This window comes from Triturus cristatus, chromosome 4_1 (genome assembly GCF_964204655.1).
Source record: "Triturus cristatus chromosome 4_1, aTriCri1.1, whole genome shotgun sequence".
Taxonomy (NCBI): domain Eukaryota; kingdom Metazoa; phylum Chordata; class Amphibia; order Caudata; family Salamandridae; genus Triturus; species Triturus cristatus.
The window spans coordinates 859,928,465-859,953,202 of record NC_140585.1 but is presented as its reverse complement, the minus strand read 5'-3'; the positions used below and the strand labels follow the sequence as shown (position 1 = coordinate 859,953,202).

Here is a 24,738-nt window from a genome sequence, read left to right as displayed (position 1 = left end):
GTTTTCTCAAGGGCATTACTCATATGTTCCCTCCTGTTCCATTCGTAATGCCTCAGTGGGACTTGAACCTTGTTCTTACTTTTCTGATGTGCGCTCCCTTTGAGCCCCTTCACAACTGTCCACTTCGTCTACTGACTCTGAAAACTGCCTTCCTGGTGGCTATCACCTCCGCTAGGCGGGTGAGTGAGCTCCAGGCTCTGTCAGCTAAGCCTCCCTTCCTTTCGGTTCATCCGGATAAGGTTGTCCTCCGGACCCGTCCTTCTTTCCTTCCTAAAGTCGTGACTCCCTTTCACATCGGGCAATCTGTCACTCTGCCCACCTTCTTTCCGCCTCCGCATCCTTCAAAAGATGAAGGCTCCACCGTCTGGACCCAAAACGTGCGCTGTCATTTTATTTGGCCTGCACAAACCAGTTCCGGGTGGACGACCAACTTTTTGTTGGATATGTAGGTGCGAAGAAGGGTAAAGCTGTGCACAAGCGCACCATCTCGCGATGGGTCGTGTTGTGTATTAAACTCTGCTATTCTTTGGCGAAAAAGGACCCTCCTGTTGGGCTGCGAGCCCATTCCACCCAGGCCACAGCGGCGACAACTGCCCTGGGACGGGGAGTCCCCTTGCAGGACATCTGTCAGGCGGCGACGTGGGCTTCACTGCACACGTTCGCCAAGCACTATTGCCAGGACAGCCAAGTCCGGAGAGATGGCCACTTTGGCCGTTCTGTTCTCCAGGACTTTCTGGTGTGATCTTGGTTCGCAGGCCCACCTCCGGGGTTGGTATTGCTGGGGTATCTTTTCTAAGGTGAGGAACCCATTCACGTGTAGGTTACCGGGGAATCCCTTGCAATTAGCATTTTGCTACTGGGCGGGAGGTGGGATTGCTGCATTAGCGCAATATCAATATTATGCCTGGTGAGATATGCCAGAACTTTCCTCAACTTTCTATAGTCAATTAGCCCTCGAACATTCCAGGTCCAGTATATTAAGCTGGTTGGGTTGTTTTTTAGGTCTCGCCTGACCCAGCGCATGCGCTGGTCTGGCGAGACTTATTGAGAGGGCTCCAAAAAGTGCTACCAGGCCAGCCTAGAGCTACAGTGCATGTGATTACTTTCACTTTCGCGGCCGCACGGCCGCTTTGCATAGCCAATAGGTCTCGCTTTTGGGACCTTATAAATATTTAGTTATGCAACTGTTGCATGGCTAAACACTTATAAGGTCCCAAAGGCGAGACCTATTGGCTATGCCAATGCTTGTGTGTCAAGTAATTGGGTATAAGACCCATCTACCATAGATCGCTAACGCTTGTGTGATTTTCAGCACCGCTATGCAGCAAATTACTTCATTCCTAGTCAGTACTGTTTTCTCTGTTTCATAGCTAAGACTTACAACGTGTCTCTGAGCCCCCCCCCCCCCCCCCCTCTCACACCATGCATATCCCAACTTTGTCTTGGCGAAATCCCGCTAACAAACTCTTTGCTTCTACTGCTTGTTCATCTAAAACTGTTCCAACCAACAAACCGGAAGAAAAATGAAAAAATTCCAGGTTGTGGTGCACACAGGGGCAGATGTTGCCTGAGCCCTGCACACCAGTTGGAAAACCAAGTGTGACTGTTCAGTCGTACGCCATCAAGCAAGTAATGTGCTTCCAACGAACATTGTAATATAGACATACCAGAACCATATAACTCTCCATCAAAGGGGTATTCAGCTTTACATATCTCTGGAGAATACTATACCGAACTGTATGTAACTTAATGCCTTTGTAGCTACCATATACACTTTTCTCAAAAATCTGCGCTAACTTCTCCAGTAAACCTCTGCCCACGGTTAATCTTTGCAGATGTCTGCCCCCACCCCGCAATGACTTATCTACTAAACATAATGAATCATCATTCAGTCTTGCTCGTCTAGGCTGCCTCCTGCAGCTTCCCCATGGGTAGGCGAAGACTTCTGGCAGGTTCTGTCCTTTGTCCACTCCTTCAGGGCTTTTTGTAATTTTTTAGGGTCAATGAAGATGCCCCTGTCTATTCAATCGTAGGCTCGCCGGGTACAGCATGGCGTAGTCCAGTTGTTGTTCCCGCAGTTGCTTCTTCAACGGCGCAAATTGTCTGCATGCCTCCTGCACCTGTACCGTGAAATCCGGGTACAGCGAGATTTCTGACCCCTCTTAATGAAGTCTTTGCTTCTCTCGTGCTGCTTTCAGCGCTGCATCCCTGCCTCTGTAATTTACCAATTTTGCGATGATCGGCCTTGTTGCAGTTCCAGGGAGAGGCCTGGGACCTAGCGAGCGGTGCGCATGTTCAACTATAAACATTGCGGAAAAAGTGTCACGACCAAACAATGTCTCCAGTAGCTTTTCGACAGAAAGTTCCATATTGCTCACGTTGGTGGTCTCCGGAAGGCCCGTAATTCGTAAGTTACTTCTCCTGGAGCAAGCCTTGAGGTCTTCTGCTTTATCCTGTAGAGAGAGCAGCAGTTTCCCCATTTGCTTCTTTTCTGAGGTAAGTTCTGTTTGGGCTTCGTCCACTTCCCTGACTCAGCGTTCCGTCAAGTCCTGTCTCACCGCCTGTTTATCCATGCGTTCTGACAGATGGTCCATGTGCAGTGCCAGGGAGTCTATCTTGCTGTCAATATGAAACAAGCTCTTTTGTAAGCTTTTTTGCATCAAAGCCAATATAGCCCGAATGTCTCCTGCTGTTGGGACCGGGTCATCTTCGTGCGCGTCCGGGCCCTCTTTGTAGTCCTTCTCTCGGTTCCTGGCCTTCCGTCGTTCAAAGTGGAGCTTAGGATGCGACTTATCTACCTTTCCCATGGCGACACGAGGATGGTATGTCTTCACTCCAGCGTCACCGCTTCTCACAGAATCATGGTGCTACACACCTCGCCTATGTCCGTTAAGCTCGCTGCCAATAAAGTTGACGCTCCCTAGTCATACGATACAGCAGTCATTAGGTGACACTCTGCACAGTTGAGGGTGCAGGGGTGGGTGGGGGGGAGGGAGGAACCCCGCTACTCACTCAGAGGAACCTGTTCCTTGGCTTGATGGCCCTCGATCTCTCCAGCTCCTCCTTCTTCACAAGTTGTGTTCGTAGAGCGTGCGACAATCTGCAACAGCCAAGAGTCTCAACTTCAATGCACACAGCAGCAGCTTGGCAGACAAGGTCAGTATCGGTCAGGTCTGCCACCAGCAAGCACCTGTCAATTAGTCCTGCTATCTTCCGCGTTGTCACCTCGCCCCTGCAATCTGTCTAGTGTTGCAATTCAGAGAGGCGGCAGTGGCACTGATCCAGCTACATAGTCCTGATTCGTGTGGTCGCTTGTGTGCGCTTGAGCACATGCGTCCCACCACCGCGCAGCAAAATATATCAATCTCTGCCCCAGAGCAACAACTCCCGGTACCTCAGGGTCTCCGCACGTTCCACCCAGCAGTCTCGCAAGTGGCACTCAGCGAGTCTAAGTAGGAAATCAGCGCCAGCCCCGGGAGCAACTCGCCCGTTAGTCACTTTAGCCGCTGGGGACCCAGACCTCCTCACCTCCGCATCGTAGCCTGGGTCCTCGGATGTGTGGCTGCAGCGGGGGTATACAAAATGGCCGCAGCCGGCTCCTTCTCGCCGCCACAGCCCGAGGATTACTCTCTACTGCTGACCAGGGGCGGAGGGAAGCACAGTAAGTCAGGGGCAGAGGGGCTCACATCCAGTCGAGTGCAGTCCCACTCGTGTTTCACCTGCTTCCACTGTGGCGACTTTGATCCAGGCCCCGCCGCAAGCGTCGGTGCCACCAGCCAGTAGCGCACTCCACCAGACTCGCTTCGGCAGGGGCCGCCCCTTTAAGACATGTATTTGTGTGGGCAGCCTCTTCTTCCTCGAGCGTCGGCCTCACCCGCTGTCCCTCGAGGCTACCCAATCTTTCGCTGTGCCCAACACAGCCCCCTCTGTACTATATTGCCCTGACGGAAGATGAGCACCCACGGGCCATCTCCAGCGCCGCCGTCAGCTCCACCACGGAGGGCCCGTTGCCCGCTTTGATTATCAGCTGCGTTGAATGTGGGCTGCCAATCCGGGCAAAAAAACGGCTCAAATTAACCACAGCAGACTCCGGTTCCGATGGCAACACAGGTTCTGTCAAGAGGTGAGCACAGATGTGCGGATAATATAAGGGTATTTCGATGGCTTGGCGGAGCCCGGGAAATATGCGGCCAGAGAGAGAGAGAGACAGAGAGAGACACAGAGAGACAGAACCGATACCGATAGGGTTTAGGCTTCAATGCAGTTTCAGGGAAAGCACATACGCCCTGGGTACCTGCTTAGCAGGAACTCAGGGCACACTCAGTCAAAGCACTTCAGCAAAAAGTGGGGGCAACCATGCAGAAAGAGGGCACTTTCTCACAACCGTCCACCCATTTGAGTGGATATTCCAGTATAAATGGGGATTTGGACCAATTAATTTGGATCCCAGATAGTCCACCAAATTTGGTTATTTCGCGGAGTATGGGGGTTGTGTTTTCCACTGGATCATTAATATATAGCGTTATGTCATCCGCGTATAGCGAGATTAACAGGCCTCTTGTGGAAAACCCCACCCCTCTATTAGCATGATGTTGACGTAGCCGAGCAGCAAAGGGTTCCATGGCTATGGCGAAGAGGAGCGGAGACAAAGGACACTTGTGCCCCTAGTGATAGAAAAACTCTCTGCTCATAGACCGTTTACACGCAGTCTGGCAGTGGGGCCAGCATATACAAGCCCGATCTGAGCTATAAATGCCGGGCTGAAACCTAGTCTGCTTAAGATGGTAAATAAATAGGGCCATTCAAGTGAATCGAAGGCTTTAGTTGCGTCTCGCAACACAGCTGCTGCGGGAGTCTCAGGGTTTAAATAATGAAGTAGGGCAAAGAAGGTTCTCAGATTTCAGGCTGTTGATCTACCTGGGATAAAACCAGATTGGTCCGGCCTAGCAATCAGGGGAAGTAGGGGCAATTAATTTAGCGAACATTTTATTGACGACATTGATAAGAGATAGCGGGCGACAGTGGGATCTTTGTCAGGCTTTAGCAACGTTAATATTCCTGCTTCGCGCATCGTGTTTGGGAGACGACCAGTATCGAGCGATTCCTGGTATACTTCCAACAACTGTGGGGCTATTAATGCTCTGTAGGTTTTTTAAAAGGAAGTGGTCAGGCCATCTAGGCCCGGGGCCTTGTCATTGGGGAGGCTAATAATGACCTGAATTATATTTTCAATCATGTATGGTTCATCTAGATATTCTCTATGTGCTGTATCTAGCCAGAGTAATTCTAGTGATTCTAAATATGTATGCAGCTCCTCCTTCATGTCTAGGATAGTAGAGGAATATAAAGTAGAATAGAAGTCTGTAAGGTGATCAAGTATCTTTTGCGATCCTCTAATCGGTTCACCTTTTTCATTCCTTAATTCTGTGATGAGGGCAGAGTCTCTCGGGGGCCCAAGCATGGCTGCCAGTGTTTTGCCAGGACGGTCACCCTCCCCGTATCTTCAAGCCATACTATCTTTCCCCAAGAATTTCACCTCTCGATTCGCCTCCCCAGTGTATTCAGAAAGGAGAGCTCTAAGTGAGGCTAAGTGGTCGCCAGTGTTGAAAAAACTAGTTTCCCTATCTTTGATTTGTGCCGCAAGTGTCTGGAACCTCTGTCTAATCGACTTCAATACACCCGCCTATTTAGCAATACAACATCCCCTTATGACAACCTTAAAGGCCTCACACAGTGTACCCACCAATTCAACCGAATCCTTATTGTCAGTAAAATAGTCACTGATGTCCTTCCTGATTTCCTCCCGGAAGGCAGGGTCAAGCAGGGCTAGAGGGGTGGGAAGCCTCCATGCAAAAGGGGTTTTGGCTGGAGCCGGGATTTCTAGCTTCAACAAATAGGGGCGTGATCAGAGATGGTGCGCGGCAAAAGACACACCTCCAAGGTCCACATGGAAATGTCACGGGAAACCAACCTGTATCAGGCATAATGGTGTGAGGTGATACAGGATCCCACTGCGCTATCTGGGTTGCGGTTTCTCCATATATCTACCATGTCGTTTGTTTGAATGAGAGAGTTAAGATCTTCACTTGTGCGGGGATGCAGTTTCTGTGCCACTCCCTTTCTGTCTAAGGATTCATTTAGAATGGCATTGAAGTCTCCTCCCCAAATAATAGCGTCACAGCCCAGCCCCGCTATTTGTGCCCATACATTATGGAAAAAATCTGGTTTGTCTGTGGTATGGCCGTAAATAGCCGCAAATACAATCTCCACTCCACATAATGAACCTTTAAGAATGACAAATCTCCCCTCGGTGTCAAAGTGTGCATGTGTAGATTTCCATTCCAATCCTCTGCGCGTGAGGATAGCAACTCCCCTTGCAAAGTTGGAATACCCAGTGGCGTACATCTCACCCCAATATCTGTGATGCAGCTTACTGTGGGATGCGTCAGATAGGTGTTTTCCTGCAGAAAGCAGCATCTTGTGTCATATTAAATATGCCTGAGTAAGCCTAACCTTTCTATGGTCGTTCAGACCTCTAATATTCCACGTTAATAACCTTAGTGTGTACATGTACGTTTGATGTAATATATCCAATATTCATTATATAAACACCCGACATAACCCTGATGAATTAACTTAAAATATGCCGATCTGTTTGGTGTATAAGTTTGAAAAGACCATCTTTCGTTGTCCCGAGCGGGTTGTCCAATCTTGTCTAGTAGCTGACACATACTGCTTGACCAATTAACAAAATTCTGCTGTGCTACAACCCTAGTCCCAAACCCCCCACCCACACTAACCTCCCAATTAGGTTGTGCAATATCATCCCACCCCACCCAAAACTGCAAACTGCCTCCCAACATAGGCAAAGAAATCAGGTACGGGAGATCTCCCTAGGGGCGAGGTGTCCCCGGTATACACCCTTGTCGAAGACCAGGTGGCTGAGCGTTTTAATGAGAGAACAATTAGAGTTACCCATTATCTTGTTTATGAAACTGTTTAGGTCGAACAGCGGAGTGAGCATACAACTAACAATGCTTTAGCACATAATATACAGGCCATCCACCACACTCCTTACCACCACACTCATTACTTATGTTAGGCCTTTAGTTTACATTCACAGCAGATGGGTACTGTTAGGGCTCCATTCTCCCTCCAACTGTAGCCAACTCCCTGGCTTCACCCCTTACACGAGCACCAGGTTGTCATACATGCATCAAAGCATCCACACTCTACAGCATGCCTACTCAGACTGTACATGCACAGACACATCACATCAGTAAAATATCGCTTATGGCTTTAAATATTTTGTCCCTCATTATGAGTTCTCTATTACCTCTGCTGAAAGATACTGGCATCGGACTTAAGAAGTCGGGCTTATATCCCCCATTAGTTATTGGAGTTTACAAGTTATTCCACCCTAAATGGGGAATAATACATGGACCAAAGAATACTAGGTCCAATTCCTCATGGTTTTCCACCTTGGTGAAATTAAAGGCCCAAATTCCCACATCTTTCCTTTCTCCTTGGAGCAATATTGCAGGCAATCGTTTATTAGCCCTCTGTGGGAGTTTGTGCGGGGAGGGGGGCGGAGGCCAGACTTTCTTTTACTTCGGCTGGGGGAAGCCTTTTCTGCTTGTCCCAGATGTTGAAGTAGGAGTGTTGTTGTAATGAGAGCCTTAATGTATTGTGTTTAATTATTCTTTATGTATTGTTTCTGATGATCTTATTTACCATTTTAGTGAAGAAATCTAATGAAAAACAGTTGGCTGGTGAACACAAGCCCCTCAACAGAAAAGCAGCTCTTATTGCCAAGGCAGCTTTGGAAAATGGCGACTCTTTAAGCAAAACTATTGAAGCAGTAGTGAAATCCTCTGTGGAAAGAGAGGCTTTCAGGAAAAGCTTGCCAGATGAGCTGTTAGCAGGTGCAGAAGATGTGAGTGCTCTAGCTCAGAGATTAAATGTGTATGAATCACATGCACTTAATTTGCTCGCAGATCTAGCTCTTAGCTCGGGGTCAGCCTATGGTGCAGTAACCTTTGGCGAAGACTTATCAATAGAGGAGCAGCAGGCTCTCTTGGGAGAGAAACTGGCACGAACTGTTTCAGATCATGAATATTCAAGGGCAAACAAACTTCCTAAGGGCAGCAGTCCTATTCTCAGCAGTCTCTGTAAATCTCCGCAGGCGACTAATCTTGAATTAGAAAATAACACTTCAGCTGAAGAAATCCATACAAGGCAAGGGTCCGCAAGAGGCCATGGATCTTTTTCAAAGGTGCATCCAGGTTCTGCCTCTCCCAAAAAAGTAGCTCTTGAACACTCTTATGCTTCATCAACTGCAGAACATGCACGAAGAGGTCAACTTCTTAAAGGGGTCCCACCATCTAACACAAGAAACCGGGGCAAAGGCTGGCAGGAAGGGGCTCCCATTGGGAGAGTATTGCCCTTCAGGCCTCAGGAGGACACTGCAGGTTCACCAAAGGAATCAGAGTTTTTGACTGAGAAACGGAAGAGGGGCATTATTGGTCAAAATAAGGGATTTGTTTGTCCACGTACTGTGTTCAGGCGGTATGGAAAGGTTAAAGTGACTTTTAATTGGGAAAAAGATTATCTCTTCCATGGTGACAGCAAATACACTAGTGATCCGCTAGAGAAAACGATCAATCGAGCTCTGCATGGGTAAGTGGTGGGCTAATGTTTTTTTATTTAATTTGTCAACTATTGTGTTGCACATTTTGAGCATTACTAATTTCTTTGAAACAAACATCAACATAAAAATTTCTTCTTCAATATTTTATTGACGTTTTCCTAATAACTAACTCATGGCCAGAAAATGTGTTTGCAGTAACTTGAATGTAAGCAACTCATCAATTTTAGAATGCAATATCTATTAGCATCTCTGTCTTTTGTGTTCTGAACAGCACCCAGTGCTAACTGGTGGGCATCATCTTGTGTCCTTGCTGCATGCTGACATTTATTTTTCAAATTTTTATTTACAGAAAGGAACATTGCAAGCAAATGGACACTTTGGAAAAGGCATTTTAACAGTTTGCGTAAAGAGTAAATTGAAGAGGCTACCGCAAATGACGGTGCGCCCATACAGAGTGTCACAGTTAGTTATTGAGTGGAAAGGGGTCGGGAGCAGGTGAAAGTTGTAGATGTGATCGGAGTTGCCCAGCTTTGAAGGAATGACAGGAGTAATTGCCACAGTCCGGTCCAGTCCTTACTGCCACCCAATTCCTTCCGTTGGTTATGGGGGTTAGATCAGGTTGTCTACTGTTTGTGGCATCACCAGTAGAGGGTCTAGGTCACCTAATTGAAGCCATTTGAGGTGTCCAAGCTGTTGTTGGTAGTAAAGATGTGTGGGACCCCTCCCTGTCAGTGGTCCTTGTACCCAGTGTGCTCTCTTCTTGGAGTAGAAAGGGGTGAGGTCAGATGGTGTGACAAAGGAACAGAACCAGTTTTCTAAGAATGTCAGTGGGTCATGGCCCTCGATCCCCTCAGGTATGCTAAGTATTCGGACATGGCTTCTCCGCATCCTATGACCTTTCCTCAAGGTTTCGTACTTGTTTCTGCAGGTTTTGAATGGAGCGATGTTTCTCTGTGGTTGTATCTGAGCCAGCATTTTCTCCCCTTCTGTCACTTTTTCAGCTACTTTGCAGTGGTCGTCCTGGAGAAAGCCCAGTTCAGCCTCTAGGGAACCTAGTTTGGTTTCCATCCAGATGCGGAAGCTTCCTATTGCTTCCAGGGCTGCGTCCAGCTTTTCGCTATGTTATGGGAGGGCTGCTGTTAGGCTTCCCTTGCAGGCGTATCTGGTGCCAGAGTTGGTAGCACGGGGTTAGTGATACCTGTCTGGGCATGTTCGAGTGCAGCCTACTCACAGCTCTGCTTCCAGGTACTGCAGAGGGTGGGTCCTTTTGAAGGCCTGCCACAGGGGAGGTGGGCGAGTTAATACTGGTCGGCGGGTTAAGTCCAGGTCGGAACTCAGCTGTTCCAGAGGGACAGATCATAGCTACGCCGTTCCGGATGTGGATTAAGCTGTTTGGAGGTACTCGGGGGTTGCGGGGAGACCCCCCTCCCCTGTCATCCGCAGCGTCCTGGTGGTGATTTTTCTCCTCAGGAGCCTGTTGGGCAGAGGATGTTGTGGAGCAGCTGTCCTTATGGAGAAGGAGCGAAGTCGCTCTCTCCAAGTCCTTCTTTACTGCAAGAGATTTAGCTTGATGCAACAGTCCGTGGGGGCCTTCGCCAGTCAGTGGGTCTCCCAGTTGCCGCAGTCCATCCAGCGGCATGGTGTTGTGCTGGTGGCTGTTCTTCAGGGTGCTCAGCGTGGCTGCCATCAGCTGAGGGTGGGGGAGAGCCAAGTCGCTCCTCCCGCAGTCTGTCTGCCTTGTTTTTTTTTTACTGGGCTTAACAGTCTGTTGGGGGGGGGGGTCCCCCCCCACTGTTCAGCAGATTCCCCGGTCTGCACAGTGTTCCCCAAGGTCAGCACCTTCAATGGGGCCTGGGAGTCCATGGCCTGGTTGCTCCAATCCCTGGTCCTGCAGTGGGCACTGCTTCTGCCCCCAGTGGTCTTCGCTGCGGGATGGGAGGGTTGGCCGCCAACTGCCCCCTCCCGGTTGGTCTTTCGTCATGCCACCAGCGTGGAGGGCGCACTGCATTGTCAGGAGAAATGCGAAGCAGACAGAAAACAGTAGACCCTGATTGGCTCTTGGGGGAGGGGGTGTCTGACTCTCCCCCTTGCTGCCCAGGGGTGATGCATGCAGCCTCGGTCGCAGCTGTTCACCGCCGTGGTTCCAGACAGTCAGTGAGAGGGGGAGCCAGGAATCCAGGTGCTGTGCGCCACCTGGTCCGCAGGCTGTGAGGCCCTCCAAGGATCCAGCACCTGCCTTCATCCTTAGGGCCCTTCTGCCCGTCATATGCTTGTCTGGTCCAGGTGGATCACCATGCGGGGTGACCACATCCTTGCTTGTACCCCGGGCTGTAGCCGGTCTCAGACAGGGGCCAGGAGGGTCAGCGTGTGGGAATGTGGGTCAGGCTGCGATCGCCGGTGTCCTTGTCCCAGGCCCAGTACGTCGAGCGATCGGCTCCATGGTAGTCCCAGCTCAGCTCCTCGAATTCTGGCATGCAGGTCTGGGCCAGTTGGGTGTCTGGACTGAGCCCAGCGCCTGGATTGAGTCAGCAATGGGGCTGACAGTCCAGAGCTCTATCCTTGGGCAGCTGCCATCATGGCCCGGTAAGCCACTCTCCCATATTGAAGTAACTCATAACTTTCCCCCTACCCAAAAGGTAGAGACACTACTGCTAAACCTTCAGTGTACTCACCAGTGCATTTTCTTTCTCCATAACAGTCACCATGCAGGACCTTGGACCATGAGCGTGTACTGGATCCACATGATCCTTACCATGAGTCCATCCTAAATGAGGATGGAGATGGTCCCTGCACTATTATAGTGTGAATCCCTAGGAAGTTCCATTTTTCAAGCCTTAGCCTGTAAAGGGATCGCAACCAGATCACACAACAATGTATCGCACAGTAGTCCAGAGAACTGCAGAAAACCATATTGTGAAGTTGCATGTTATTAAAGAGACTTTCTTTTTAAGACACTAAGCCTGAGAGGTCGGTTCAGTTTCTGCTCATGCTTGAGCATGATCAAGTGTCGGGCAGCAAATTTCATAGACCCTTTAAAAAAAGGGAGGTAGCTCCAAGAGTCACAAATAAATATAAGACGGAACAGGAGGACCCCTTATATATCAGAGTTCGGCTACCATCTGACTCTTTGATAGTTTGTCTAGATCAATATGAGAGAAAAAGACTTAGAGATTCCTTTAGCTTCCAATGTTGATAGACTCTTAATCATAGGGGAATGAATCACTAGTGTCAATGAATCAGAGCCTCATATATGTTGTATCTGAGATCCTCAACCACACTTTCACAGTGCACGGCATATATTTTTTCTCCGCTCGTGTGGTAAGGTGGGTAGTGTCATCATCATGTTGTAATCACTTGAGGGTTCAGTTCTCCAAGTGATTAACTAATCTGCACCAGGAGGGAGACTGTCTGGGTGGTTCACAGTTGTGAAGCGTGTCTAGTGATTAAAAATATCTCCTATCCTGTATAGAAGACTTTTAATTGATCAGGATAGGGATATGATTAAAAGATATGGTGGTGCGTAAGTGGATTAGTGATTGGTCCACAGCACCTGGTGGGGTTTTGTCCTAAGGGTTGCTCTTACGAGTCAGGTGGCCTTCTTCTGGACCGTGGTGTGAGAGGGAGGCCTTTAATTTTCAGATCACCTTTTTTTTGAGAGGGTGAGTACATTCACTTACCCTTCTTCGTCAGTGAGCGTAATGGCTCGGGGCTTACGCTGTCATATGTGCAGGCTTTACCTATGACTTTTTGAAAGAGGCTTTAGTCCTCGTAAGGACATGGGAGAAACTGTCAGTCCTTAATTGCAGACCATCTCCGCAGGCTTTGGTGCGGATCTCCTGATCCTGAATGGGTTTCTTGGAAAAGGGTCGCTGGAGGAGGAGCCAGGCTGGTAGGGCTGGGGCCAAGTCCGTTATTGTCTACTTCTCCAATGCTGCACGGGTCTTCGGTCCTTCTTCTTCATAGGTCGTCTAATCCGAGGAACATGTTTCAGGATAGCCCTTAAATATTAAACATAAGGAGTGTAACTGAAGTTGGGGGGGATATAGCTAATGGTTACTGTTCCCTAGGGTGACTAAACGCTTTGGGGAGAGGGTAACATCCCTATTCCTAATGTGCCTAATTCTCTAAACCAAAATGGAGAATTTTCAAGAGAGGGGTTCACCTCCGCTCCTGGCTACCTTAGGGGTGTGCCAGGCCAAGGTGGACACTCCTACTCTGCTTACTAATTTTCCCGTCTCTACTGCTGCCAATAACTGGGGCTAGGACAGGAGAATGGGCATCTCCACTAGTTGGAGCTGTCCAAATCAGCATAACACAAGGTAAGAGCATTTGAGGATCACCTCCAAGTGTTGCTGTTCCTGCTAGGGGCAGGTCAGAAGCACCTCCACCCAGAGCAGACTTTTTTTCTGACCTCCGTGAGCATAAAGGCCCTCAACCATTGTATTGCTTTGCTCTCCCAAATAATAGAAAATACCGCCCTCCCACATGGAGGTACAAACATGGCAAAGAAATAAAAACACCAGGAAAGGGATTTCACTCTCATAAAATGAGGCACATCAAAAGACAGTTCTCAGAATAAGGCTTGGGATTTTAGTTGTGCAACACTCTCTAACAAAAAGGCTTTCCCAGATGTCAAATGAACAACATTGAAAAAGAGAGAGAGAGAGAGAGAGAGAGAGAGAGAGAGAAAAAAAGAAAGAAATAATATCACACTTATAAGTAAGCAAATACAACTGTTAAATGCATGGAATAAAAAACACCGCAAGAAATCAGAAAGATATATACACTAAATACATCAGATGATTATAACCACTGAAGACTTGAATGTGCACACAGACACACTCACACATCATAATGAAAACACCTCAGATGACTATAACCATGGGAAACTTGAATGTGCACACAGACACACTCACACATGACAAAGTCAATAATCAAAAATAAAACACCTCACAGGCTACGAACACTACATCTCAGCCCACTCCAGACTGGGGGATTTACAGCCGAGGTTAAGAGACTCAGCAAGCCATGTTCTGCTACACTGTGGTAGACGCGTCCATCTCCATTCTGGTTAAACAAATCTCGGTTTCCAAGTCAACAAATCCCAGTTTTATAATCTCAAAGTACACTAGAAGTTTCCGAGAGGCCCTCCTCTGCGCCAAGGAAACTTACTGGAGTTGGCCACTCTCCATGCAAGCATTTCAAAGGCAAAAGAGTTCTCAAGTATCCTTCTGCACTCTCACATGTTCCAGCCCCTTATCTTAACAAAGCTTGAAAACAATCTCTGAAAGTACAGAAAACAACCTTGAACGTGAATAGCCTAAACAACTTGAGTAACCAGGGCCCTGCCTGTGTGCGGAAAAGCTCAAGCCAGACAGAGTCAGAATTCAAGATGAGGGCATGTCAAAGCCAATAGTAAGAACTTCATAATACTTCCCAATGTACAACACAATGCACATTTGTGCACCACTGCCTATAGCACTACACACTTCATCTTCCAATGTACATCATAATGCACATTTGAGCACCACTGCATATAACACTACACTCCGAGACCGAGAAGTACATGCCACACCTCTCTCTCTCATGCTTTCAAATGCACATTCCACACGTTCTGTTCCTGGCAAGGCTGTTTTACTCTGTGAAAGCACTCCCTCTCTAAAACTACAAGGAGACACGAAATAAGTTTGCAAGGAAAAGTGAACATGCAGGAAAAATGATGTGGTACATTTAATGACACCTAAAGTCAAATAAAATAATGGTGTCAAAGGTTATCACGTGGTCCCAATATATGGGAGTGCCTCTGGCACTACACCCATGAGACCAGAAACATATCTGGTGGTGGCCGGCTGGCTGGCTGGCAGGGACCGGCCAGCCAATACACTAGAAGTTGGTCGTTTTTCAGGGGGCATTTCTAAGATGCCCTCAGAGGGCATTTTATAATAATTCAATTACTGGCATCGGTGTGAGTTTATTATGCTGAGAAGTTTGTTACCAAACTTCTCAGTCTTCAGTAAAGCCATCATGGAGCTGTGGTGTTTGTGTTGACGAACTCCCAGACCATGTTTTCAAAGTGGCTTCACTGCACTTAAAGTGTCCAAGAATAAAGTAAGACACTGTAGGGGCATATTGTGCATGCAGCTATGCCATCACCTGTGGTATAGGGCACCCTGCCTAAGGGCTGTAAGGCTTGCCAGAGAGGTGACTTACCTATGCCACTGGAAGGTGCGCCATGTCGACTCTTTTAGTTTAGCTACACCACAACACATAGCCTGCAATGGCAGTGTGTAGGTGTTAGGTGTGGGGTCCTTTAGGGTGGCACAATATATGCTGCATCCCTAAGGGTCCCTCTCTGGTCACAAGGCCCTTGGTACCAATGGTGCCTATTACAAGGCACCTATAAGTGTGCCAGAGGTTTACCATTTGTGGGAGCAATGGTGCAGTTTTGGGGAAGCCCCAAGGGCCTAGGAACCTCATTGGCAGTGATCCAGGTCACACTTAGTCAAAGGGCATCAGACACCAGACAAAAAGTTAGGGAATGACCATGCAAAAAGGGGCACTTTCCTACAACCTTGTTCTGTCTTTAAGATGCCAATCGTGAAATGATTCATAAAGGGTCTTAAAATAGTTATCCCACCAGGAACACTACCTATGTCCACAGCTCATGGCCCCCCCTTTTATGCCGTGGCATTCTTGTCACATTAAATTTTGCTCATGGAAAGTAACCTTCACAATTACTTATTTGCACAGTTAGTGAATTGCAATCCTTGACAGTAGAGAGGAACTTTTCATTCACATTCAGAAGGATTCACAAAGAACAAGCTCACTTTCTGACCAAGGCTGTCTCCCCATTCCATGTTAGTCAAACTCTTGACCTACTGATCTCTTTTTCCCAACCTCATCTGGCTGCACAAAGAGCATTACTCACATTGGATGTAAAAAGAGCACTAATGTATTACATTATTAATTGTACCAAATATATAAGGGAAACAAATAACTATTTCTTGCTTTTGCTAAGCTCCTGTTTCTATAATCATATTTCCAACTCTGTGCTTTCAAGATTGATAGTGAAGTTTATTCATATCTGTAATGCCAAAGCTTCACACTGTATCTAGAGCACATGCCATTTGTAAAAAAGGAGCCGCTTTGGCAGTCCTTGGATTTATACGGCTTACTGACATCTGCAAAGTAGCTGCATAGTCCACATCGCACACCTTCACAAAGCATTACCGGGTAGACATTCATGCAAGAAGCACAGGTCGGTCAAATAATTCTTAGAACATTTTTGCAAACATCAGCGTCATTTTCTCGAATCTACATTTAGGGAGATAGCACTGATTTTAGTTCTGTGCAAAGCATGTAATCTACAGCTACACACCGAAAATGTTACTTACCTGTAACTATTGGTTTGTAGTGTGTAGTGCTGTAGATTCATAAGCACCATCCCATCTTCCAGGATGCAAGCTTATGTTTCAGATGTTTCTCATTACTATGCATACATTTTTAACATGTTCTCAGTGCTCTTGTAAGACATTTTTTTCTTCTTTCAAACAAATGTATTTAAATTTTTGAACAAAAAAAGATGTGTATTATGTAAATCTGGCCATACGGTACGTTTCAGGTCTGAATGATCGTATGGGAAATACATCTGTCAAGCACAATTAGAGCAAAATATAACATTGTTAATATAGCGGACCATATAGGAGCACTGTGCATGCAATTAAAAGAAACCATATGAAAATTAAACATAGGCAAACGAATCTTAGAACAAACCCCCCCCCCCCCCCAACTAACCCTAACTTGCCATGGGCTGTGCACATCGCATAAAGACAGCAATTGAAAAGGTGACATATGCATGAGCCACAGTAGGAGTTAAAAAAGTGACTGACCCGATACAATGTGGAATAACATCCGTGTTGATGGTCAGGTGAACTAGAAAAAACAGAGGAAAATAACACTAGTCATCATCGCTCTGGGACTTGAAGGTCTCGAACAGATCATCCCGCACGAAGGGAATAGGCTGTTTCCAGAGACCACGGTAGTCTTCCCTGCGTAGGGCACAACCCGTAGCTGTACCCCAACGTATGACCTCAGCTCACCAGCTGCCATAAGTGGAGAATGAGGGGACTTCCAGCGTCTGATGATCTGACCCTTGGCAAAATGGAATGACAATACCACAAATCCTATCATACTTTTAGAATTTGTGGGGCAAGGATACAATCCCAAGAGACCGGGGTCCACCGGATTCCATTGGTTAACCCCCAAAAGTTCAGAAAGAGTGTCCTGCACATCTCATATCCATAACATATGCAACAAATCAGCAGAGTCTGCCTCAGACAATTTGTAGAAGCCGCTGGGAAAAGTTTGAGAACTTTCAGTTGCATGAAATAAGCCCTTTGTGAGAGTGAAAAATGTATAAATTTAAATTGTGAATTGCGAGTTATCATACTTGGGTATTCAAGGAGAAAGCGTCATTCCTTGTCAAGTAGTACACAACCCAGTTCTTCCTGCCAATGGGCCTGTAAGGGTGCCAATGCAAGTAAGTGGGTGTGTAAGCCTTTATAAAGCCACTTGACCAGATGCCTGCCAATACCCAGCTCATATATTGCCTGAACAAAGGAACGTATCTCTGGTTCTGACACTGCCCTGTTTGGCAGACCATGGGTCAAAGTAAAGTCTTGGTGAGACATCAAGAAGCCAACCTCGAACATATCCCCCATCAATGAAATCCCTCCTGTTTCCCAGGTTGCGAGTCTGACTGACGGAAGTAGACCTACATTCATCGGTAGACAATGTACTGGTGTGTTATGGGCATAATGCAGGGGTTGTTGGTCTATCTAAGAGCGTGTTTTCCAGTATGTGAGCGCATTGCTGTGAAACAACGGTAAGTGAGGGGGTCGTGCTGCTCGGCAGGAGTAAGGTCTTGTAGATGTATACTGGACTGCTTCCCTTCATTTCGCAAACTTTCACTCACTCTTTGAGTTAAAAACAATCTCAGATGGAATCGTTGTCCTGGTGTGCATGTGGGTCTCAAGGGGGATGACTCGTCACCTTGAAACCAAAACCTCTACTTCGTAGAAAAACAACTTGCAACTTCCTCATCCAGTACTAGTTGACAAGAGTGTGTCAAACATGTAAATCTACTGCACAGCAAGCCAATAGTTTCAAGTAAGTAATATTTTCCTTCTTGAATTTAATTTCCCTAGATATTTTAAGGTGTGCAAACTAAAAAGCCAAATAAGCCTTCCGGCGGCTCGGGCTCGAGCCAGCCTTCCAGCGGTGCCGACAAACACACCTCGGCACCGAAAAAGAAACCGGCCTCTACCTCGACACCGAGCTCTGCATCGAAGTCCTCGGTGTCAAAACCCAGCACTTCCGTACCCACGCCATCTTCGTTACCGACCAAACCCCATAAGGCCCTCGGCACCGACACTTCCACGCCGAAGCCCACCTCGGCACCGACCAAGAAATCGGAGGTTCCCAAGCCCAGTGCTAAGCACGGCACGGACAAGCTAAAAAGTCATCGGCCCCGAAGACCTCGGCGCCGACGGAACAAACATTGTCACAGGAACTGTTTACACCGGATCCCTTACAAAAAACTCTTACTAAGGATCCAAAAACTGGACATTTGGCACTCTCTTCCAAAAAGAGACATTTGGACAAACCGGCTCTGCCTCCACCTCCAAAGAGGAAGGACTCTGCTACCTCCCCTTTCAGAATACCTTCCCCACCTCCTCCACCCCCTCCGCCACCTCCACCCCCACCTCATCGCGCTCCGACCCCGTCTCCAGACGATGATGATCAGGGGGACCCATATCATGATCCAGGGGATGTGCCCCAAGACCCCACCCCTACAGGATCCCCAGACCCATGGGACAACTACAATAACCCAGATATTCCAGACGTCCCACAAGATGACCTTTATCCTTCCAGGCCATCTCCACCGGAAGACTCACTAGGTTTCCACCACCTACTTCAGAGGGCGTCATATTATCACGGGGTAGAGTTACACACTGACCCAGTGGAGGAGGATTTCCTCCTCGACACATTTGATACCGCACATAGGTCTACCTCCATACTACCTATGCTCAAGGGGGTGGTAAAACATGCGCCAGAGGTTTTTAAGGACCCAGTCAGGGCCAGGGTCATTAACCCACGCATAGAAAAAAGGTACAAAGCTGCCCCCACAGATCCTGCCTATATCAAAGGGCCAACGCCCCTAGATTCCCTAGTGGTTTCCACTGCACGAAAGAGGTCAAATTCCCAGGCGTCAGGCGAAGCACCACCACCTGACAAAGAGTCAAAGTTACTGGACGCGTCAGGAAAGCGCACTGCGTCACAGGCAGCCAATATATGGCGTATCGCCAACACCCAAGCGCTATTGGCCAGATACGATAGGGCGCATTATGATGAATTAGAAACCATAATGCACCACCTCCCGGAAAGATACAAAAATAGGGCCAATGAATTAATTCAAGAGGGTAAGACAATAACTAACACCTCCATACGCTGTGCCTTAGATGCAGCAGACACAGCCTCCAGGGCCATTAATACTAACGTCCTCCTCCGTCGCCATGCTTGGCTGAGAATATCCGGTTTCAAACCTGAGGTACAGGCCTCCATCCTAAATCATCCCTTTGACCAAGAACACCTATTCGGCCCAAAGGTAGATGATGCCCTCGAAAAAATGAAGGACACTGATATGGCGAAATCTATGGGAGCCCTGCAGTCACACCCTCCTAGGCGCTCCTTTCGTCGCTCTTCCTTTCGGAGTACGTCTAGAGGCTACTCCTTAGATAGCGCGTCCACTTCCTACAAATCCCCCACTCAGTCCACCTTCACAAGGGGTTATCAAAGAGGTGGCTATAGGGGCAATAACAATAAAGGCAGAGGCAAAACAAATACCGCCTGCTCTGCCACACCGCCTACCCAATGACTTCCCCCCGCTCCCTCCAGACCATCCCACTCCGGTCGGGGGCAGACTACAAAATTTCCTTCACGTCTGGGAGACCATCACCTCAGACAAATGGGTGACCCAAATTATTCGGTCAGGGTACTGCCTAGAATTAACATCTACCTCCCAAACATTCCACCCAGGCAACGCCCATAGTCACAAGAACATTCCACATTACTAAAACAGGAGGTAATCTCCCTCCTACAAAAACAGGCAATAGAACAAGTTCCCGCCAATCAGCAAAACTTAGGGGTCTACTCCCTATATTTTCTAATACCAAAAAGGGACGAGACTCTACGACCTATTCTAGATCTCCGGCCCGTAAACACATACATACATTCAGACCATTTTCACATGGTAACGCTTCAGCAGGTGCTTCCGCTCCTCTCCCAGAACGACTTCCTCACCACACTGGACTTGAAAGACGCATACTTTCACATTCCGGTACACCATGCTCACAGAAAGTACCTCAGATTTGTAGTGGACGGGCAACACTACCAGTTCAAGGTGCTCCCATTCGGGGTCACAACAGCAACAAGGGTATTCACCAAGTGCCTAGCGGTAGTGGCGGCACACCTCAGAAGACAGCACATTCACGTCTTCCCATATTTGGACGACTGGCTGATAAAAGCCACGTCCTACAACCAATGTGTACACCACACCGCCACTACAATCCAACTACTTCACCAACTAGGCTTCACGGTGAACCACCAAAAGTCCCAGCTAACACCATCCCACATAAAGCAATACCTCGGTGCCACAATAGACACCTCAAAAGCCATAGACTACCCCAATCCGGCCAGGATTGCAAGCATTCAGGCTTTGCGTCAAAGATTCATACTTCAACACTCCCTTCCAGCAAGAGTGTTTATGCAACTGATAGGGATGATGGCCTCTTGCATTTTCATAGTGCCCCACGCAAGACTCCAGATGCGTCCACTCCAAGAGTGCCTAGCGTGCCAATGTAACCAGGCCCAGGGGCAACTGACAGATCTGGTGTTGGTAGACGGTTGCACCCATCGCTCTCTGCAGTGGTGGAACACCACAAACCTTTCCAAAGGTTGACCGTTCCTGGACCCGGTTCCACAAATAATACTAACAACAGACGCATCGCTCTCCGGCTGGGGAGCTCATTTATTACACCTCACAGTGCAGGGCACATGGACGCCGCAACAAAAGTTACTCCATATCAACCATCTGGAGTTACTAGCAATCTCTTTAGCCCTAAAATCCTTTCAGAGACAGATTTTAGGCAAGGCAGTCCTCATTCGCACAGACAACATGACGGCCATGTATTACATTCAAAAACAAGGCGGCACACACTCTCCACAGCTCTCTCAACTAGCACAGAGCATATGGAGTTGGGCAATTCCTCACAAAATCTTTCTCCTAGCCCAACATGTACCAGGAGTCCAAAACACCATGGCAGATCTGCTCAGCAGACAGACGCAGCAGATCCACGAGTGGGAACTTCACCCGCAGGTTCTTCACCCGTTCTTTCAAATGTGGGGGCATCCGCAGATAGACCTCTTCGCCACCCACGAAAACAAAAAATGCCCAAGCTTCACCGCCAGATACCCACACCCATTGTCCAAAGGCAATGCGATATGGATGAACTGGTCAGACAAATTTGCGTACGCTTTTCCACCTCTCCCACTAATTCCATTAGTGGTGCGAAAGCTACAACAGCATTCCCTCACACTGATCCTAGTAGCTCCAACATGGGCCAGACAACCGTGGTACACTACGCTGCTGGAACTCTCGGTAGTACCACACCAAAAGCTACACCTCTTACCATGCCTCCTAACCCGGAACCATGGATCAGGCACCCGGACCCAGCTCAGCTCAACCTTGCGATCTGGCTCCTGAAATCCTAGAATTCGGATACCTAAACCTTCCCCCTGACTGTATGAACGTCATCAGAGAAGCTAGACGCCCTACCACTAGAGCCTGCTACGCTGCCAAGTGGAAAAGATTTGTTGTTTATTGCCATAACAACACAATCAATCCTCTAGACGTGTCTATACAACACATCATATGCTACTTACTCCATCTACAAAGGTGTAACCTAGCATATACCTCCATTTGGCTACACCTCACAGCAATTGCCGCTTACCTACAAAACAGGCAGCATCTATCACTTTTCAGAGTACCTGCCATTAAAGCCTTCATGGAAGGCCTAAAACGAATAATTCCCTCCAGAGTACCACCCTCACCTGTGTGGAACTTAAATATCGTTCACACAATGCTAATGGGGCCGCCCTTCGAACCTCTGCATAAATGTGAACTGCAATTTCTCACATGGAAAACAGCCTTTCTTGTAGCCATCACTTCCCTTAGAAGGGTCAGTGAGATACAAGCACTTACCATACAAGAACCTTTTCTTCAAATGCACCAAAACAAGGTTGTTCTCCGTACCAACCCAAAATTCCTTCATTTCCCCTTTTCACCTCAACCAATCGGTAGAATTACCGGTATTTTTCTCACAACCTCAAACTGTTGCAGAAAGGGCTCTACACACGCTAGATGTCAAACGAGCCTTACTTTACTATATCCAAAGAACACAACCTTTCAGAAAGACCAAACAACTGTTTGTCTCTTTCTCTCCACCACACAAGGGCAACCCCATCTCAAAATCAGGGATAGCTAGGTGGATTGTAAAATGCATCCACATTTGCTACCACAAAGCAAAACGAACGCTATCCGTTCCCCCTAAAGCCCATTCTACACGAAATATAGGGGCTTCTGTGGCTTTTCTAGGTAACATCCCATTAGATGATATCTGCAAAGCAGCTACATGGTCAACATCGCACACTTTCACTAAACATTACTGTGTAGATGTGCAAACCAAGCAACAAGCTAGTGTGGGCCAGGCTGTACTAAAAACACTATTTCAAACCACTGCAAAAGATACCGGTGGTCACCGCTAAGGTTGGCAACTGCTATATAGTCTATGCAAAAGTGTGTAATCTGCAGCTCATATGCCTCGAACGGAATATGCTACTTACCAGTATGCATCTGTTCTTGGCATGTAGATCTGCAGATCTACACACGCCCACCCGCCTCCCCGGCTACCTGTATCTGTTCCAGTCTATCTTATTTAGATACAACACACATGGGTTTCTTCACTGTTATTACTACGCTCCATCTTTCCCTGTGTGCGAAAAACAATATGAGGATGGAGCCGAAGCCCATGCGCAATACGATCCAAAGGAGGAGTCACCGACCTCGTGACTTCCAAAGACTTTCCAAGAGGAAAAACAAACTGCAAACATCCGGGCCCAACACCAGATGGCGATCTATGCAAAAGTGTGTAGATCTGCAGCTCTACATGCCAAGAACAGATGCATACTGGTAAGTAGCATATTCCTTGTAATGCAAGAAGTCTCGCATTTGCGAGGGTTTCAGCTATTGGCATTGTAAATGACAATGTCTTTTATTTATGTGCTTGTTTTTATAACAGATACATTAAAAGTATTGTCATTTACAATGCCAATAGCTCAAACTCTCAAAAATGCAAGACCCACTGCATTGCAAATGCTTGTTATAAATAGGATCGTACACACCTCCTACCTGAGACTAATTACGGAATTAGGGAGCGCTCTGTATGGCCCTAAAAAACACCCTCCTGCATCAGATCATCCTTCTGCTAGGACGAATGAGGAAGAGGTAGGGAAAGGCGCCGGGGGCCAATCGATGACACGTGAGTTACCAACTTGGAGAGACGCTGTCTCTCTCTCATTGCGACCCGCCCTCGTCCACTCGCGACCGTGATGATCTAATTGACAATTGTATTCCAGTCACATAAATATGGCGCAGTCCACGCAGACTCTATAAAAATAGATTGTCACCGTAATGTAATGCTTGTCTGTTAACAAGAGTACCTCTGTGGTCGTACATGAAATTACACCTCGGCACGGATCCATTGTAAAGCACTATTTGCTCGTCTATCTGTGAATCAGCGCGCAATTACATGAATGTAGTCTTCCCCTGTGCTATGCATGGCAGATGCCCTCTCTGATGCAAAGTAAGGTGGTGTTGGGTTACACTTGACCACAACTGTCAAACCCGCAATCAGCCGGACTTGCATAGAAGTCTAGCAAAACTCAAACATTGACTCAAACATGCCCATCTGCCGGTGCATCATCACCCTAGCCAGCCTAGCGCGGATTGGGAGAGGAGAAAAACAGTTTCGCAAACGCATAGCCAAGCGAGTGTCATCTATCAATTTATCAAAAATGTCTGTCAGCTCAACTGCTTTTATTCTCATGCAAGAGTGCATTTCACAATTTCCGCCTTTCATCATCACACAGATACTTAAAAATTAATTTTTATATACACACACACACGAATACATATACATGCATATATAAATAAAGTGAGCGCTGTGTCCCTAGCGGGTGCCGCGCTCCTTGAAGTAATAAAAAAATATACAATTAAGAGCGCATAGAGCTGCAGCATCGCCCTTCGTGGCCGAATGACAAAAAGAAAGTGCCCACCAACTAATTGAAGGAGACTGGATAACGCCGCAAGTAAACAATCCAGGGTGGTAACAAAGAAGCCTCCTTTTCAATCAAAAGCCAGCGTTTATCATAAACGATGACGCCAGCCTATAAAAAATAGGAGCGGGGCTTCAACCCCACTTCTAAAACCTACTCTACTACAGTATGCCTCGCAGAGCGAGCTGGGCATGCGCGCTGCAACGCTAGGTCTGCGAGACCTAAAAAGGATGATAAGTGTGAGGAAGTCTGCACTATAAATTGGAAAAAATACAGGAGAGATGAATGCAAAAAGTAAGAGTAATGGGTAAATAAAAAGGAAAAGCTGTACAGTAAGGGAAAGTTAATGGGGGTCTCCGTGTATGCTTAAAATTACCCACTTTTTACTGGTATTCACCCACCCATAAACAAAATGCCTCCATAGACTTTATTGGGAATCACCTCATTTTTAAACCTTCAACACGTTCTAGGAAAAGAGTTTGTCATCTAGTCATGTCAATGGGATCACACTCTTAAATGCTTCTCTTGACCTGCAATTTTAATTCAAGATTGAGACAGGTATGCGTTAGTCACTAGTAAGAGAGCTTCAAGAAGACTGTTCATAGAGGAGTGGATTTTTGATTTGTGTCGGAGTA

General features: G+C 47.4%; 1 protein-coding gene across 5 annotated transcripts in view; it reads left to right on the top strand.

Annotated features, from left to right (window-relative positions):
* TASOR2 (transcription activation suppressor family member 2) overlaps positions 1-24,738 on the top strand; it is a 1,022,580-nt gene that overhangs the window by 525,674 nt on the left and 472,168 nt on the right. For all 5 annotated transcript variants that reach the window (XM_085653577.1, XM_085653574.1, XM_085653576.1 and 2 more), the window contains exon 16: positions 7,743-8,679. In XM_085653577.1, the coding sequence (XP_085509703.1) occupies positions 7,743-8,679 (937 nt within the window). The remainder of the gene's footprint in view (positions 1-7,742; positions 8,680-24,738) is intronic.